Raw genomic sequence first — 17,237 nt, 5'->3', positions numbered from 1 at the left:
GGCCCAGAGTGGAACAGGCAAGGAAGCTTCAAGTTCTCAGTGTCTGCTCGGTGCACAGCTGACCAATCTTACCAGGGAGGTCTCCAATAAGGGCAGGATTGGCATTCAGTCCCTGCAAAAGGGGAGGAGGGAGAGCAAGGGGAAGGGAAGGAGGCAGGGTGTGAGAAAGAAGGCGACAGAGGGAAGAAGGAGGCAGGAGAGTGATACCGGAGAGAGTGGGTGGGAGGGAGTAGAGGGATGGAGGAGGGAGAGGAAAAGAAAGGGACGGTGGGAGGGAGAGGGAAGGAAAAAGGCAGAGAGAGGAGAGGAGAAGAAGGAAGAATAGAAATGAGAGGGAAGGGAATTATCGAGGAAGGGGAATGGAAGATGGTGTTAATTGTATATTAAATTGAACTTAATTATATGCAGGTGGTGAACATTAACTGGGGATTCACCCGAGCCCCTATAAATAGGAACTGACTGAAACTGTACTTGGGTTCGGAGTTACATATTTGCAATGTGTCACTCTGCAAATAAATGCTTATGAAAGTGTGTAAAGACTTTCTCCAATTCTACCCTTCACCACCTGGCTTTCACGAATAGAACAGATGAGAGGGAGAGAGGCAGGGGAGGAATCAGGCAGAGAGAGGGCTGGGGTGGGGTGGGGGCCAGAAGGCAGAGAGATGACTGGAGGGGGAGGATAAATATCAGTCAAGGCTCCCTCACTCAGTCTTACGATTTCAAGGAGGGAGGGGACTCAGAGAGTTCCATCGAAAATCTATGGCACAGGAGGAGGCCATTTGATCCATCGTGTCCGTGCTGGCCGGCAAAGAGCTATCCAGCCTATTCCCACTCTCCTCTCCTCCCACGCTCTTGCTCCGTAGCTCCAGTGCATCTCCAAGCGTTTTTTTTTCAAATGATTTGAGGGTTTCTGCCTCAACTACCCTTTTCAGGCAGTGAGTTCCAGATCCCCACCACCCCGGGTGAAAAATTTACTCCTCAATTCCCCTCTAATCCCTTCCACTGCTAAGGGAAATAGGTCCTTCCTAACCACTCTATCCCGGATCCTCATAATTTTATACACCTCCATTAAATCTCCCCCTCAGCCTCCTCTGTTCCAAAGAAAACCCCCAGCCAATCCTCAGTGAAACTTCTCCATTCCCAGCAACATCCTCTGTAACCTCTCTAGAGTGATCACATCCTTCCTGTAATGTGGTGACCAGAACTGTCGGGGCAGTACTCTAGCTGTGGCCTAACTAGTGTTGTATACAGTTCTAGCATAACCTCCCTGCTCTTATACACCGTGTCTCAGCCACTGAAGGTCTTGGGATGCCTTTGTTGAGTCTGGCTATTTGTGGCCTGAGCACCGTCCAGTCCCAGAATCACAGAATTGTTACAGTGCAGAAGGAGGCCATTCGGCCCATCATGTCCGCACTAGCTCTCCGAATGAGCTATTGCCATTCCCCCTGCCTGCTCCCCGTAACCCTGCACATTCTTCCTTTTCAGATAACAGTCTTATTCCCTTTTGAATGCCTCAACTGAACCTGCCTCCACCTCGTTCTCAGGCAGCGCATTCCAGACCTTAACCACTCGCTGCGTGAAAAAGTTTTCCCTCGTGTCGCTTTTGCTTCTCTTAATTAACCCGCATTTGTCCATGTAACTATTAATTTTGCCCCGAATTATTTTTTCTAGAAGATTCTCCACCACCGAAGTTAAACTGACTGGCCTGTAGTTGCTGGGCTTATCTTTACACCCTTTTTTGAACAAGGGTGTAACATTGCAATTCTCCAGTCCTCTGGCACCACCCCCGAGTCTAAGGAAGACTGGAAAATTATGGTCAGTGCCTCCGCAATTTCCACTCTCACTTCCCTCAGGATCCTTGGATGCATTTCATCTGGTCCTGGTGCTTTATCCACTTTAAGTTTGGACAGCCTATCAAATACCTCCTCCTTATCAATTTTAAAATCTTCTAGTGTATTGCTTACCTCTTCTTTCACTGTGGCCTGGGTTGCATCTTCTTCCTTGGTAAAGACAGATGCAAAGTATTCATTTAATTCCTCAGCTATACCCTTTTATTCCATGCGTAAATTCCCCTTTTCATCCCAAATTGGCCTCACTCCTCCTTTTATCACCCTTTTACTATTTATATGTCAAGAGAAGACTTGGGATTCTCTTTGATATTAGCTGCCAGTCTCTTTTCATGCTCTCTCTTTGCTTCTCTTATTTGCTTTTTCACTTCCCCTCTGAATCTTCTCTATTTAGCCTGGTTCTCCCAACTGAAGAAGTAGTGCCTCTCTATCCACCCAATCAGCTCCTTCAAACACCTCTATTAGATTACCCTGAAATCTTCTATACGTGAACTACAAGCTTAATCATAGGTGTGTTTGATGGGACAGTGTAGAGGGAGCTTTACTCTGTATCTAACCTCTTTTTTTTTTTGGAGTGATAAGCACTGGGAGAGAGGTAATCTCTCTTCATTCTATTCCCCTCTCACACTCTCGGAAACCCTCTTTCTCCTCTCTGTTACTCACTTTTCATGTCTACCTCTCCCCTTTTCTCTCTCTATCTCAATCTCCCTCTGCACACTATCTCAGTCCCTCCCTCTTGCTCTCAGGATGGGAAGAGGGAGCAAGAGAGCAGAGAATTAATTTTAAAAAAATTATTACTCATCCATGGCATGTGGGCGTCGCTGGCCAGGCCAGCATTTATTGCCCATCCCTAATTGCCCTTGAGAAGGTGGTGGTGAGCTGCCTTCTTGAACCGCTGTAGTCCATGTGGGGTAGGTACACCCACAGTGCGGTGAGGAAGGGAGTTCCAGGATTTTGACCCAGCGACAGTGAAGGAACGGCCGATATAGTTCCAAGTCAGGATGGTGTGTGACTTGGAGGGGAACTTGCAGGTGGTGGTGTTCCCATGTATCTGCTGCCCTTGTCCTTCTAGTTGGTAGAGGTCGCAGGTTTGGAAGGTGCTGTCTAAGGAGCCTTGGTGCGTTGCTGCAGTGCATCTTGTAGATGGTACACACTGCTGCCACTGTGCGTCAGTGGTGGAGGGAGTGAATGTTTCTGGATGGGGTGCCAATCAAGTGGGCTGCTTTGTCCTGGATGGTGTCGAGCTTCTTGAGTGTTGTTGGAGCTGCACCCATCCAGGCAAGTGGAGAGTATTCCATCACACTCCTGACTTGCGCCTTGTAGATGGTGGACAGGCTTTGGGGAGTCAGGAGGTGAGTTACTCACCGCAGGATTCCTCGCCTCTGACCTGCTCTTGTAGCCATGGCATTTATATGGGCTACTCCAGTTCAGTTTCTGGTCAATGGTAGCCCCTAGGATGTTGATAGTGGGGGATTCAGTGATGGTAATGCCATTGAATGTCAAGGGGAGATAGTTAGATTCTCTCTTGTTGGAGATGGTCATTGCCTGGCACTTGTGTGGCGCGAATGTTACTTGTCACTTATCAGCCCAAGCCTGGATATTGTCCAGGCCTTGCTGCATTTCTACATGGACTGCTTCAGTATCTGAGGAGTCACGAATGGTGCTGAACATTGTGCAATCATCAACGAACATCCCCACTTCTGACCTTATGATTGAAGGAAGGTCATTGATGAAGCAGCTGAAGATGGTTGGGCCTAGGACACTACCCTGGGGAACTCCTGCAGTGATGTCCTGGAGCTCAGATGATTGACCTCTAACAACCACAACCATTTTCCTTTGCACTAGGTATGACTCCAGCCAGCGGAGGGCTTTCCCCGATTCCCATTGACTTTAAGTTTTGCTAGGGCTCCTTGATGCCATACTCGGTCAAATGCTGCCTTGATGTCAAGGGCAGTCACTCTCACCTCACCTCTTGAGTTCAGCTCTTTTGTCCATGTTTGAACCAAGGCTGTAATGAGGTCAGGAGCTGAGTGGCCCTGGCGGAACCCAAACTGAGCATCACTGAGCAGGTTATTGCTAAGCAAGTGCTGCTTGATAGCACTGTCAATGATACCTTCCATCACTTTACTGATGATTGAGAGTAGGCTGATGGGGCGGTAATTGGCCGGATTGGGCTGTCCTGCTTTTTGTGTACAGGACATACCTGGGCAATTTTCCACATTGCAGGGTAGATGCCAGTGTTGTAGCTGTACTGGAACAGCTTGCCTCGGGGCGCGGCAAATTCTGGAGCACAGGTCTTCAGTACTATTGCCGGAATATTGTCAGGGCCCATAGCCTTTGCAGTATCCAGTGCCCTCAGTCGTTTCTTGATATCACGCGGAGTGAATCGAATTGGCTGAAGTCTGGAATCTGTGATGCTGGGGACTTCAGGAGGGGGCCGAGATGGATCATCAACTCGGCACTTCTAGCTGAAGATTGTTGCAAATGCTTCAGCCTTATCTTTCACACTGATGTGCTGGGCTCCCCCATCATTGAAGATGGGGATATTTGTGGAGCCACCTCCTCCAGTTGGTTGTTTAATTGTCCACCACCATTCACGGCTGGATGTGGCAGGACTGCAGAGCTTAGATCTGATCCGTTGGTTATGGGATCGCTTCGCTCTGTCTATCGCATGCTGCTTACGCAGTTTGGCACGCAGATAGTCCTTGTGTTGTAGCTTCACCAGGTTGACACCTCATTTTGAGGTATGCCTGGTGCTGCTCCTGGCATGCTCTCCTGCACTCTTCATTGAACCAGGGTTGGTCTCCTGGCTTGATGGTAATGGTAGAGTGGGGGATATGCCGGGCCATGAGGTTACAGATTGTGGTTGAGTACAATTCTGCTGCTGCTGATGGCCCACAGCGCCTCATGGATGCCCAGTTTTGCATTGCTGGATCTGTTCGAAATCTATCCCATTTAGCACGGTGATAGTGCCACACAACAAGAAGGAGGGTATCCTCAACGTGAGGGTGGGACTTCGTCTCCACAACAACTGTGCGGTGGTCACTCCTACCAATACTGTCCAGGACTCACAGTAGGCCACCCCCTGGAACCCCACATTAAACTGGCCTTCCGCAACCTCCTCCCGTGCCAGCTGCACAAAGAGCTGGCGGCGGAAGGAGTACACACGCCAGGAGGCTGCTCTCCCAGAGACCGAGCGGGACTGGGGTAAGCCCCGTCTTCACCTCCCCCGGGTGGTGCAAGATGGGAGAGGAGGAGCTCACCAGGAATGATGGGCGGGGCATTAGACAAGGTGACCTGCTGCAGAGTGGCATACAGGGGGGTGTCCACTGGCAGAAAGGTACCGCCCACAGTGAGCCCCTTTGCTCAGGGCCAAGGAAACCGCCCGCTCGGTCTTCAGGAAAAACACTGCCTTCCCGTACATTTTACAGGCAGCAACAATGGCCGAGGGGCTGACAACCTTTATTCATACCTCTACTGCCATATTGGGGTGGACGCGGCTCTTAATCACATGCTTTGATGTTAACAGCATAAATGATGATGGGGAAATGGGTGCAGCTGCAGTCGCCACATCAGCATGCAAGACAGACCCCACTACCGGCAAAGAGGGGCTTGCCACGGAGTCGAAGAGACACGCCCACCCCTAACAAATAAAGCAAACAACAGTTTTGTTCAGAATTTAACCGATATGATTGGCGGGGGCTGGGAGTAGAGGAGGATGGGTTGGAAAGGAAAAGGAAAAGAGGAGGAGAGGATAGGTAGCTGAGTGGTGGAAAAGGAGAGAAAAGCTGCGAGGATGCTTGTGTTAAATTGGTGGTCGGGGCCCCTTACTGCAGAGAACACAAAGTCCAGTCTTCCGGTCAGGGGAGGGGTCTTCTCCCAGGGAGGCTGGAGAAGCCCGGTCCTTTCCGCTTACTGCTGTCGTTACAAAGAGTTTCTTCACCCGGGCGGCTCCAGCCATCCCGAGCCCCCTTGGTGCAAGATGGAGGAGAAAGCACAAAAGCAAACACAGGGCCACCCTCCCCCCCCCCCTCTATAGAATCTTTGAGCCCCACCCCTGGATCTTCCAGCATCTCCTCCCTCCCCCCAACACTCCAAGCGGAACAGCTCACGAGTGCTCCAACACCCACCTCTCTGAAATAACTCGCAGGTCCTTCACTCCAACAGACAGAATCAGTTCCACGCTGGTGTTGTAACTCTCTGCTCTCTCTTCTCCAGTTGCTGCTCCCGCAAACCCGTACAGGCACAGCTGACTGCACACCAGGAAGTGCTCCCATAAACTGCCCCTTTTTTATTTTCTATAACTGCCCGGAGAGTGTTTGACGGGACAGCGTAGCGGGAGCTTCACTCTGTTCCTTGTAGCTTTGCATTTTGGCGACATTGTCCAGTGAGACACGCTGGGCGCCGGCAGTACTCTCATTCTGACCGCGTCCCGCATTAATAGGCCATTGGTCTGTCCCTGTAGCAGAGGGCTCCTGATACGGTCAGAATATCGCACAGGCTTTCAGGTGAGAAAAGGAACTGGCGTCTGTGAACCAAGACACTTTTTAATCCAGCTTCAAATTCCGTGGAAGGTCTTCACGTCGAGTAACTATCCGATTAAGACAGTGGGACAAGGGAACGTAAGAAATCGGAGCAGGAGTCGGCTATTTGACCCTCAAGCCTGCTCCATTCGGCCCCTCTCGAGCCTGTTACACAGCAACAAGAGGAGGTCCATTCGGCCCCTCTCGAGCCTGTTACACAGCAACAGGAGGAGGACCATTCGGCCCCTCTCGAGCCTGTTACACAGGAACAGGAGGAGGTCCATTCAGCCCCTTCTCAAGCTTGTTACACAGGAACAGGGGCTCTGATTGCGGCATTTAATTCCGCTTTCCTGCCTGCCCCCCATTACACTTTATTCCCTTTGTCGATGAAAAATCTGTCCAACATTCTTGAATATATTCCATAAACCAGCCTCCGCTGCTCTCTGGAGTAATAATACTCCGTTCGCCAATTTTTTTTTTTGCTTCTTCACTTAACCTTTTCAGACTGGCCAAGAGTTTCCAGCTTTCTATCTCCCCCCTTTCCCAAATAGGGATGTTACATTTGCACGGTTCCAATCTGCTAGGTCCTTGCCAGAATCTCGGGAATTTTGCAACATATCCGAAAACCCCCACTCAGGCCTTGGACACGTTTGCCCCGCAAAAAAAAACAATTGCTCACTTCAATCTTGTGCGCGCACTCCCCACCCCCGCCCCCCCCGCCAAAAAAAAATTGAGAGGGAATTGTTAGGGCTGTTCCCCTGAGAGCAGAAAAGGTTAAGAGTTTCCAAGAGAACGAGAAGTTTGAGAGTTTTTCCACCATCTGCTCTATTCCCTTTGGTGAGCAGGTCAACAACTGGAGGTCACAGATTTAAAATCATTGGCAGACAGGAGAAAGAAGAGATTTTTTTTTTCAACAGAGCTGTTCGGATCTGGAATGCTCTTTCTGAAAAGATAGTGGAAGCAAATTTCATAAGTCGTTTTAAACTTTAATCAAAAATTAAGAGGGAGCTTTACTCTGTATCGAACCCCCGTTTTTTTTTTATGTCGAGGGGGCCTTTATTCCTCAGGCCCCCTTTATATACACACTTATCTTTTCAAAATAACTTTATTAAAACCAGATAAATAAACAAAAAACTCAAATTAAAATGCCATTCTCGGCGTCGACGATGCACTCCAGTCCCTGCGGTGCCCACCGGTCGCGGAAGGCCTCAAGCGTACCGGCGGACACCGCATGCTCCTTCTCCAGGGACACCCGGGCGCGAACGTAACCGCGGAAGAGGGGCAGGCAATGGGGGAGGACAGACCCCCCGACGGCCCGCAACCTGGACCTGTGAATTGCCACCTTGGCCAGGCCCAGGAGCAGACCGACGAGGAGATCCTCCCCCCGGCCCAAGCCCCTCCGCACCGGGTGCCCAAAGATCAGGAGCGTGGGACTGAAGTGCAGCCAGAATTTGAGGAGCAGCCCCTTCAGATACTCAAATAGGGGCTGCAACCTCGCACACTCCGTATAAATGTGGAACACGGACTCGTCCAGGCCGCAGAAAGTACAGCTGGCCTGGGAGTCCGTGAACCTACTTAAAAGCCTATTGCACGGGACTGCTCTGTGTAGCACCCTCCACCCCAGGTCCCCGATGTAAAGGGGGAAGACTCCCGCGTAGAGAGACCTCCATCGGGGTTTCCCCTCGCCGCCAGATGGCAACGCGGACCGCCAGGGCGTGTCCGGCCGGCTGACGAGGGCGAGGAAGTGGAGAGTGTGCAGGAGCAGCCCGTACAGGAAACCCCTCCGCGCCGATTGGAATGGCACGGAGGGCATTTCCGAGTGGCGGCTCGGATTGTGCGGGACCGGCTCCTGAGGAGGGTTTCGGGGCCTGGGTCCGATGAGCAGTTCCGGCCGAGCGGAGGTCAGCTCGGCCGGGATCGCTCCGCACTCCCGAGCCCCCTCGCCACCCGCAGTGAGGGGCGTCCCGGGGGTTTCGGCTACTCCTCCGCCCGCCGGACCGTCCCCTGAGTCGGCCGCCCGGACAGCCGAGGCGCTCTCCTCCGCCGGCGGGGGAGCGCCCTGACTGGAGGCGACCATGTTCCAGACTCGGAAAAGATCCCGGTAAAAGACAGGCAACTCCCTCAGAGAGGCGCGGCTAACGGACTCCACCGGGAGCTGCGTGTCGTCTTGAAGGCAGTGACACTGGCGGAAAAAATACGTCGCCAGCGCACACCATCTGGGAGGACGCTCGACGTACAGGTATCTCTGCAGGGTCCAAAGGCGGAGAGTCGCAGCCTGGGTGCGGACGCACACCAGCGACTGACCGCCCTCCTCGATCGGGAGACTCAGGACCGCGGCAGAGACCCAGTGTTTCCTCTTGCCCCAGAAGAAATCGACGAGTTTCTTCTGGATCTTGGTGGCAAATACAGGGGGCGGGGCCAAAGTGACCAACCGGTACCACAGCATGGAGGCCACCAGTTGGTTTATGACCAACGCTCGGCCCCTGTAGGAAAGCACTCGGAGCAGTCCTGTCCAGCGCCCCAGCCGAGCGGTGACTTTCGCCTCCAACTCCTGCCAGTTTGCCGGCCAGGCTTCCTCAGCGGGGCTAAGGTGGACTCCCAGATAGAGGAGGTGCGTGGTGCTCCACGCAAAAGGTGTCATCTCCTCCGGCAGGGAGTCCACCCGCCACTGACCAACCAGGAGTCCGCTACATTTCTCTCAATTGATCCTCGCGGAGGACGCGGCAGAAAAGGTCTGCTGGCAGTCGCGCATCTTCCGCAAGTCAACGGGATCTGTGATTGCGAGGAGCACGTCGTCGGCGTAAGCCGAGAGGACGACCCGCATGGCCGGCTCGCGCAGAGCCAATCCCGTCAACCTCCTGCGAAGCAGGCACAGGAAGGGCTCCACGCAGATGGTATACAATTGGCCGGACATGGGGCACCCCTGACGCACTCCTCTCCCAAATCGAAGGGGCGCCGTCAAGGACCCGTTAACTTTGACTAGACACTCTGCGGCGGCGTATAAAAGTCGGACCCGGGCCACGAAATGCGGCCCGAGTCCGAAAGCGCGCAGAGTCCCGAAAAGGTAATCGTGATCCACCCTGTCGAACGCCTTCTCCTGATCGAGGGAGAGAAAGGCGACCGACTGACCAGTCCTCTGGGAAAGATGGATCAGGTCCCGGACCAGGTGGATGTTGTCCTGGATGGACCGGCCCGGGACCGTGTAGGACTGGTCGGGGTGGATCATGTGGGCCAGCACGGAGCCCAGGCGGGTAGACATAGCCCGGGCAAAGATCTTATAATCCGTGCTGAGGAGGGAGACCGGACGCCAGTTTTTAAGCAGGCGGAGATCGCCCCTCTTCGGCAGCAGGACGATGACCGCCCTGTGCCACGAGAGGGGCATCTCCCCGGTCGCCAGGCTTTCCCCCAGGACCCGTGCGTAATCGTCCCCCAGGACGTCCCAGAACGTCCTGAGGAACTCCACGGTCAACCCATCCAGCCCTGGGGATTTGCCCCTCGAGAGCTGGTGGAGGGCGCCAGTCAGCTCCGCCAACGTGAGCGGAGCCTCCAATCCTTCGGCGCCCTCCGGGCTGACCTGCGGCAGGTCCTCCCACAAAACTCTGCGCGCATCCTCGCTGGACGGATCCGGAGAGAACAACGCACTGTAATAAGTCCGGACCAGGAGGCCCATTCCCTCCGGATCCGTGATGGAGGATCCGTCGTTGGCCAGCAGCTCGACGAGCTGCTTACGGACCCCCCGCCATTTTTCCAGCGAGTAGAAGAAGGGTGAGGCGCGGTCCAAATCTTCCAGGATCTGGATCCGCGACCTCACGTACGCGCCTCGGGACCCTATGAGCTGCAGGTTCCTCAGCGCGCCCTTCTTCTCTTTGTACGCCTGCCACAGGGCCGGGTCCGCGACGGCATGACCGAGGCGGGATTCCAAGTCGAGCACCTCCCTCTCAAGGCGCCTGACCTCGGCCTCCCGCCTCTTGGTCGACCCCTTCGCGTACTCCTGACAGAAGACGCGGATGTGAGTCTTGCCCACATCCCACCATAGCCTCAAGGAGGGGAAGCCCCCCTGCTTCCTTCTCCAGTCGGCCCAGAATCGACAGAACGAGTCCCGAAATCGCACGTCCTCCAGCAGCCGGTTGTTAAAGTGCCAGTACGCGGACCCCGCCCGCGTGCGGAGCAGAGTGAACTCCGCCCACACCAGGCGGTGGTCCGAGCACGGCACCAGCCGCATGGAGGCCGCCGAAACGCGGGAGACGTACGCCTGCGAAATGTAGAGGCGGTCGATTCGCGACCCCCCTCCTCCAGACCTCCACGTGAAGGCGCAAGAGTCGGGATGGAGATTCCGCCAGACGTCCACCAAGTTAAGGGAGCTGATCAGTCCCCTCAACTTCTCCACCGACGCTTGGCCGCGCTGGGGACCGGAGCGATCCCCCACCTCGAGGGTGCAGTTAAAATCCCCCCCGAGGATGATGCACTCGCCGCTATCGATGGAGCTCAAGAGAGCGGACACTTCTTCAAAGAAGCGCGCTTGCAAAGCGCCGCGCCTGGGCGCGTACACGTTCACAAAGTGGAGCGGCACGCTACCCAGGCGAACGGCGAGGTGGAGCAAGCGGCCCGGCACTAGCTCCTTGACCCCCAAGATCTCCGGCTGAAAAGTCGGGGCCAACAAGATAGCCACCCCACTAGAAATAGGGGTGAGGTGACTCATGTAGACCCCACACTGCCACTCCAGGAGCCAGGTGGCTTCGTCTCCCGGAACGGTGTGGGTTTCCTGCAGAAAGCTCACCGCATATCTCCCTTCCCTAAGGACTGAGAGATTATGAAATCTGCGGTGAGCCCCTCTGCTGCCGTTGATGTTGAGGCTGGCTATGGTTATCTTCATGTCAAAGGTACTTAAAACCCGTCACCAACAGCTCACTGTGAGGAGGGAGTGGAAGTGCACCTGGCCCTCCACTCCCCCAGCAACCCATTGAGGAACACATTAAAACGGCGCCTCTCAACCAGTTTCACGTCCGCGCGCTTGCCCGCTATCTTAAGGGCGGCACGGACGGACTGGATGATCAGCGCCAGATTCGACCAACGGTCGAGGGCCAGCTGAACTTTATTGCGGCAACCTCTGCAAGCCGCGAGGAAATCCCGGAGTTCCGCCGTGGGGATGAGAGGAGATTCGGTGGGAGGCACGAGGGACTCCACCACCTCACTGGCGATGGAATCAAGATCATCCTCCGTGCCCCGCACCGAATCCCCATCCTCCTCCGGGTCGTCACCGCCAGCGGCCGACACATCCACCACACACTGTGGGGCGGACGTCCCGGCCGCGCCAGCTGGTCCCGCCTCCGTCACGATCCCACCCCCAGGATCGATGGCGGAGGAGTCCTCTCTGGGTTCTATTGTGAAACTGGAGCCTGTAGGCACCAGCGGTTCAGGACCCCCCTCCACCTCCATCCCCAGGCCAATGAGTGGTCCAGGGGAGACAGAAGTTCCGGACTCCGGGAAACCAGCCGGAGCCGAGACTGGAGGCGGCGAGAGGAGGCCATGTCCCGCTCCGCCAGCACCCACAGGCCCAGCAGATGGGGCAGCATTCTCAGTTATAACTGGGTCGGGTGTCTCCTGGTTGGTGGTGGACTCCGGCTGGGAGGCCCGACCCTCTGGGGCCTCGCCCTCCCCTTCATTCAGGGCACCCGACCCAGTAGCAGTGGCGGAATGGGCGGTTTCCCCAGGCTCCCCCACCACAAGCAGGGCCCCACTTACTCCTTTAGGAGGGGCCTCACGTACCGGGGCCATCCCCTCCCCTCCATCCTGAGGAATAGAGTGCTCCTGCCCGGACTTTGCAGCCTTGGTGGTGGCGGTAGGGGGAACCTGAGGACCAGAAACAGGAGGCAGCTCCCCTCCAACAGATGGGCCCTGCACCTCAGGGCCCTGTGTTATTTCTGTGGAGGGGTGCCTTCTCCTCTTTTTCGCACTTGGGCGCGGAGACTCAGAGACCTCCATGTCATCAGAGGCCTCCGCCTCCGCACCCTTTTTTCCTTTTTTAGTCACCCTGGGCCTGAGCCCAGCCCTGGGACAGGTGGATTCCATGGGAATGGGCTTTGGGCTGAGCTCAGGCTCGGGTTGAGTCAAAGTGTCCAGGGGACGCGCCTCACGATGTTTCTTTTTTCCCCGCGTCTTCCTTCCGCTCGGACGGACGCTCCCCTTCCCGCCAGAGGCTGTGAAAACCACAGCCTCCGGAACCGACTGAGCGGTGTCTGTTGGATCTGCGGGGGGAGTGGGAGGAGGTGCTGTGGAACCACTCTGGGCCACCGAGGTGGAGCTGGCGGCCGGGAGGTTGGGGCAGTTCTTACGAACATGCCCCACACCCTTGCAGACGTGGCACCGCGCCCCATCCGAGGTCCAGAAGACGCGGTAGGCCGTCCCCTGGAACTCCACATAAAATTGGCCCTCCGTGTCCTCCTCCCGCGCCAGCTGCATAAATAACTGGCGGCGGAAGGAGTAGACATGTTGGAGGCTGTGCTCCCGAAGACCAAGCCGGACTGGGGTGATCCCCGACCTCACCTCCCCCAGATGGTGCAGGTGGGGGAGGAGGAGCTCACTGGGAATGAAGGGTGGGACGTTGGACAACATTATCCGATGCGCAGTGGCCCCCAGAGGGTCCACTGGCAGGAAGGTCCCCCCCACAGTGAGCCCTTTACTCAGGGCCAGGGACACCGCCCGCTCGGTCTTCAAAAAGAACACAGCCTTCCCATACATCTTTGAGGCCGCAACAATGGCCGAGGGGCCGACAACCACGGCCATTGCCTTAACGCAGGCCTCAATAGACATGTTGGGGTGGGGATAGCTCTTCACCCCATGGCTGCATGTCAATAATTTAAAGGGTGACGGGGCCACGTGGGCAGCCACAGAAGCTGCAGCTGCGTAGGTAGTAGAGGGCCCCGCCACCGGTGATGAAGGGCTTGCCATGGGTCCAAGAGCTAAACCCACCCCAAATTGTGGACTTGCACACTAAATAACAGATTCACAGAAAAATTTGAAAAGACAAACAAACAAACAACAGGTTAGTGGAGAGGCTGAGGTAAGAGAGGAGAGGCAAAGGCAGGCTGGAAGGGATGACTTGCTTTCTGGAGGTGGTGCTCACAGTACACTTAAAACAGTCTTTGAAGTTGGTCTTCCGGTCTTCTGGTTGGGGGAGTCGTCTTCACCTGGGTCAGCTGAAGCTGCCCAGGCACTATCTATCCCCTTCTGTCTGTTTAGCTGGGCAGCTTCAGCTGACCCAGGCTTGGCAATTGGGGTGGGGAGGGAGCTTTCCTGTGTGCTTTTGCAGCAGCACAGATTCCTGTTGAATTGGCAGCCCCACCCCTTGTTGTTCCAGCCACTTGTTCCTCCCCCAACAGTCCAAAGTAAATTACTGGTGTTCAGCACCCACCTCCAGACAAAGCCTTGTTTCCACAAAATGTCCCTTTCTTCTCTTTTAAAGGTGATTGTTGTTGGAGTTTTCCTCTGCTTGTTGGTAGCTGCTCTCCTTTGCTCAGTGCAGCTCCTCTCTCCACCTCTGCAACCTCCAACTGCCACCAGCACTCTCAGCTGCACCTCGTTGAGGCTCTCAACACTCAGGCTCCCAAATCAGAGAGCAGCCAATCCCAGTGCTGTACCTGTCCTGGGAGTGTTTGATGGGGACAGTGTAGAGGGAGCTTTACTCTGTATCTAACCCCCGTGCTGTACCTGTCCTGGGGAGTGTTTGATGGGGACAGTGTAGAGGGAGCTTTACTCTGTATCTAACCCCCCCCCGTGCTGTACCTGTCCTGGGGAGTGTTTGACGGGGACTCTGTTCCTTGTAGCTTAGCATTTGCATTCAGTGATATTATTCAGTGAAACACACTGGTGGGAGTAGTATCCCCATTCTGTGTTCTGGATTAATAGATCAATGGTCTGTTCCTGTAACAGAGGCTCCTAATATGGTCAGAATATAACAGGCTTTGTTGTGAGAAAGGAAACTGGTGTCTGTGAACTGAGGAAGCTTTCACCCTTGCTTCAGGTTCTGTGGCAGGTCTCGACACTGAGTAACTATCCGATTAAGAAAGCGGGACATGGAAACTTACTGACAAGTTGAGTATGCTGGGATGTTTAAATGTTGTGCCTTGACGTCCATTCTACTGCTTCCTAACCTTGAACTCTGCCTCCCTCCTCCAGCCCCTACAACCCTCCCTATCTCTGTAACCTTCTCCAGCCCCTACAACCCAACGAGATCTCTACGCTCCTCCAATTCCAGTCTCTTGTGCATCCCCCGATTCCCATCGCTCCACCATTGGCGGCCGTGCCTTCAGCTGCCTGGGGCCCTAAGCTCTGGAATTCCCTCCCTAAACCTCTCCGCCTCTCTCTCTCTCTTTCTTAAAACCTACCCATTTGACCAAGCTTGTGGTCACCTGTCCTAATATCTCCTTATGTGACGCAGGGTCAAATTGGGCCTGATTTCCGCTCCTGTGAAGGACCTTGGGATGTTTTAGTATGTTAAAGGCGCTATAGAAATGCAGTTTGTTTTTGTTCTTTAATGCTAAAATGAACGTGATTCAGTAGCACACCTCAATGCAAGTCTGTTATTGCCGAACCCTTTCTCAAACTCTGGGTTCGTCCCCAGCTGAGTCCTTGGGGAGGGTGCGGAGGGAGATTTACTGGAATGGTCCCAGGGATGAGGGACTTCAGTTAATGTGGAGAGACTGGGAGAAGCTGGGATTGTTCTCCTTAGAGCAGAGAAGGTTAAGGGGGGAGATTTAATCGAGGCGTTCAAAATCATGAGGGGGTTTTGATGGAGTAAATGAGGAGAAACTGTTCCCAGTGGCGGGAGGGTCGGTAACCAGAGGGACACAGATTGAGGATAATGGGTAAAAGAACCAGAGGGGGGGAGAGGAGGAGAATTTTTTTGACGCAGTGAGTTGTTGTGATCTGGAACGCGCTGCCTGAAAGGGCGGTGGAAGCAGATTCAATAGTAACTTTCAAAAGGGGAGAATTGGAGAAATACTGGAAGGGGAGAAATCTGCAGGAGGACGGGGGAAAGAGCGGTGGGGGGGGGGGGGGGGGGGAGGAGAGTGGGGACTAATTGGATAGATCTTTCAAAGAGCTAGCACAGGGACGATGAGATGAATCACAGGAGACTTACTCATCCAAGAGAATGATGTGGGGGTGGCTGAAATGGAGATTCCGCCTCCTATGTTGTATCGTTCTATGATCTTATCAGTACCTTCTCATGGGTGGAGCAGTTTAGTTAGTTCCCCGTGCTGAAGATTCGATGCAGGAGGTGGTGAAAGCTGACAAAACCGATTTTCTGTTTCTGTGTCCTTTCAGATAAGCATGACTGACTCCACCCCGAGACCTGCTCTCAACCTCTCGTTCGGCATTGTGAACCAGACTGAATTCTCGGAGGGCTCCCTCGCACAGGTCTTGCAAGGAGTGAGCCTGTTGCTGCACGCTGTGGTGTTCCTGCTGGGGATAAGCGGGAACAGTCTCGTCCTGTGGATGGCGGGCTGCAAGATGAAGAGGACCGTGGGCAGCGTCTTCGCCTGCAACCTGGCGGCTGCCGATTTCTCCTTCGTCCTCTTCCTGCCCTTCTCCTTCGCCTACATCGCCATGGGTCACCACTGGCCCTTCGGCCGGGTCCTGTGCAAGCTCTGCGTCTCCGTTGAGTATCTCAACCTCTTCGGCAGCATCTTCCTGCTCGGTGCCATCAGTGCCCAGCGCTGCGCCTCCGCGCCCGTCTGGACACGCAACCGCCTCAACCCGCGGGCCGCCGCCTGGGCCAGCTTGGTCGTCTGGGCCCTGGCCTTGTTGGCCACCGCCCCCTACTTCGCCTTCCTCGACGCCGTCCCCTCGGGGCGGAGGGACAACCGCACCAGCTGCCGCTTAAACTACGCGCGGCCCGGCGACCCCACAGGCGGGCAGGGGAGGACCCTGCAACGCCAGAGGCAAGAGGCGCTGAGCCTGGCCCGCTTCGTGCTGGCCTTCCTGCTCCCGTTCGCGGCCATCGCCGGCTCCTACGCCACCATCGCCGTCAGACTGCGGGGCGGGGGGGGGGGGGGGGCTCCCCGGCCGGCCCCAGAGGATCATGGCGACCATCGTGGCTGCCTTCTTCGTCGGCTGGCTGCCCTATCACGTCTTCGAGCTCCTGAAGGTGGCGGCTCAGCCCAGCACGGCTATTCGGCTGGGAACCACCCTCAGCTACAACCTCATCCTCTTCAACAGCTGCCTCAACCCCATCATCTACATCTTCATGGGCCACAGGCACCGACAGACACTCAAACAGTCGCTGAAGGCTGTTCTAGAAAGGATTGCGTCCGAATAGCAGAACATCTGGCCGGCAGAGGGACGATGGCGCTTATTCTGACGGGAAACAGCAACGTGACTCACTTTTATAATAGGGCCTCTTCGGCCCTTCAGGATGTCCCAAAAGCTTCACAGACAACTAATGACCCGTTTTGAAGAGCGGCCACTGTTACAACGTAGGAAACACGGCAGCCAATTTGCACACAGCAAGATCCCACAAACAGCAATGTGATAATGACCCAGGTCATCTGATTTTTTTTTTTTTATAAGTGATGTCGGTTGAGGGATAAATACTGGCCTCAGGACACCGGGGAGAACACCGCCCCACGCCCCCCCCCGTGCTCGTCTTCCAAATAGTGGCCGTGGGATCTTTTACACCCACCTGATGGGGCAGAGGCGACCCTCTTGTTCAAGGCCTGATTCAAAGGATGGTGCATAGGACAATGCGGCACTCCCTCAGTCCCAACCCTCCGACAGTGCGGCACTCCCTCAGTCCCGCCCCTCCGACAGTGCGGCACTCCCTCAGTCCCGCCCCTCCGACAGTGCGGCACTCCCTCAGTCCCGCCCC

At 55.1% G+C, this 17,237-nt stretch overlaps 1 protein-coding gene across 1 annotated transcript; it reads left to right on the top strand.

Moving 5' to 3' along the window:
* The first annotated feature begins 5,829 nt into the window (after nucleotides 1–5,829).
* LOC137352893 (N-formyl peptide receptor 2-like) lies at nucleotides 5,830–16,688 on the top strand. Its single transcript, XM_068018739.1, has 5 exons — nucleotides 5,830–5,849; nucleotides 6,292–6,469; nucleotides 14,808–14,858; nucleotides 15,695–16,396; nucleotides 16,440–16,688. The coding sequence occupies exons 1-5, from the start codon at nucleotides 5,830–5,832 to the stop codon at nucleotides 16,686–16,688; spliced, it is 1,200 nt and encodes a 399-aa protein (XP_067874840.1).
* The last annotated feature ends 549 nt before the right edge of the window (nucleotides 16,689–17,237 follow it).

Source organism: Heterodontus francisci, chromosome 39 (assembly GCF_036365525.1).
Source record: "Heterodontus francisci isolate sHetFra1 chromosome 39, sHetFra1.hap1, whole genome shotgun sequence".
NCBI classification, from domain to species: Eukaryota; Metazoa; Chordata; class Chondrichthyes; order Heterodontiformes; family Heterodontidae; genus Heterodontus; species Heterodontus francisci.
Note: the sequence above shows the minus strand (reverse complement) of the source record. Positions and strands in the feature narration are given on the sequence as shown.

Excerpts from the sequence above, each read along its gene's own strand:
- LOC137352893 (XM_068018739.1), top strand. The coding sequence starts at position 5,830 with ATGGAGGAGAAAGCACAAAA. Across the intron at positions 5,850-6,291 it reads ATGGAGGAGAAAGCACAAAA|GCCATTGGTCTGTCCCTGTA; the intron begins GCAAACACAGGG and ends CCGCATTAATAG. Across the intron at positions 14,859-15,694 it reads AAGGACCTTGGGATGTTTTA|ATAAGCATGACTGACTCCAC; the intron begins GTATGTTAAAGG and ends GTGTCCTTTCAG.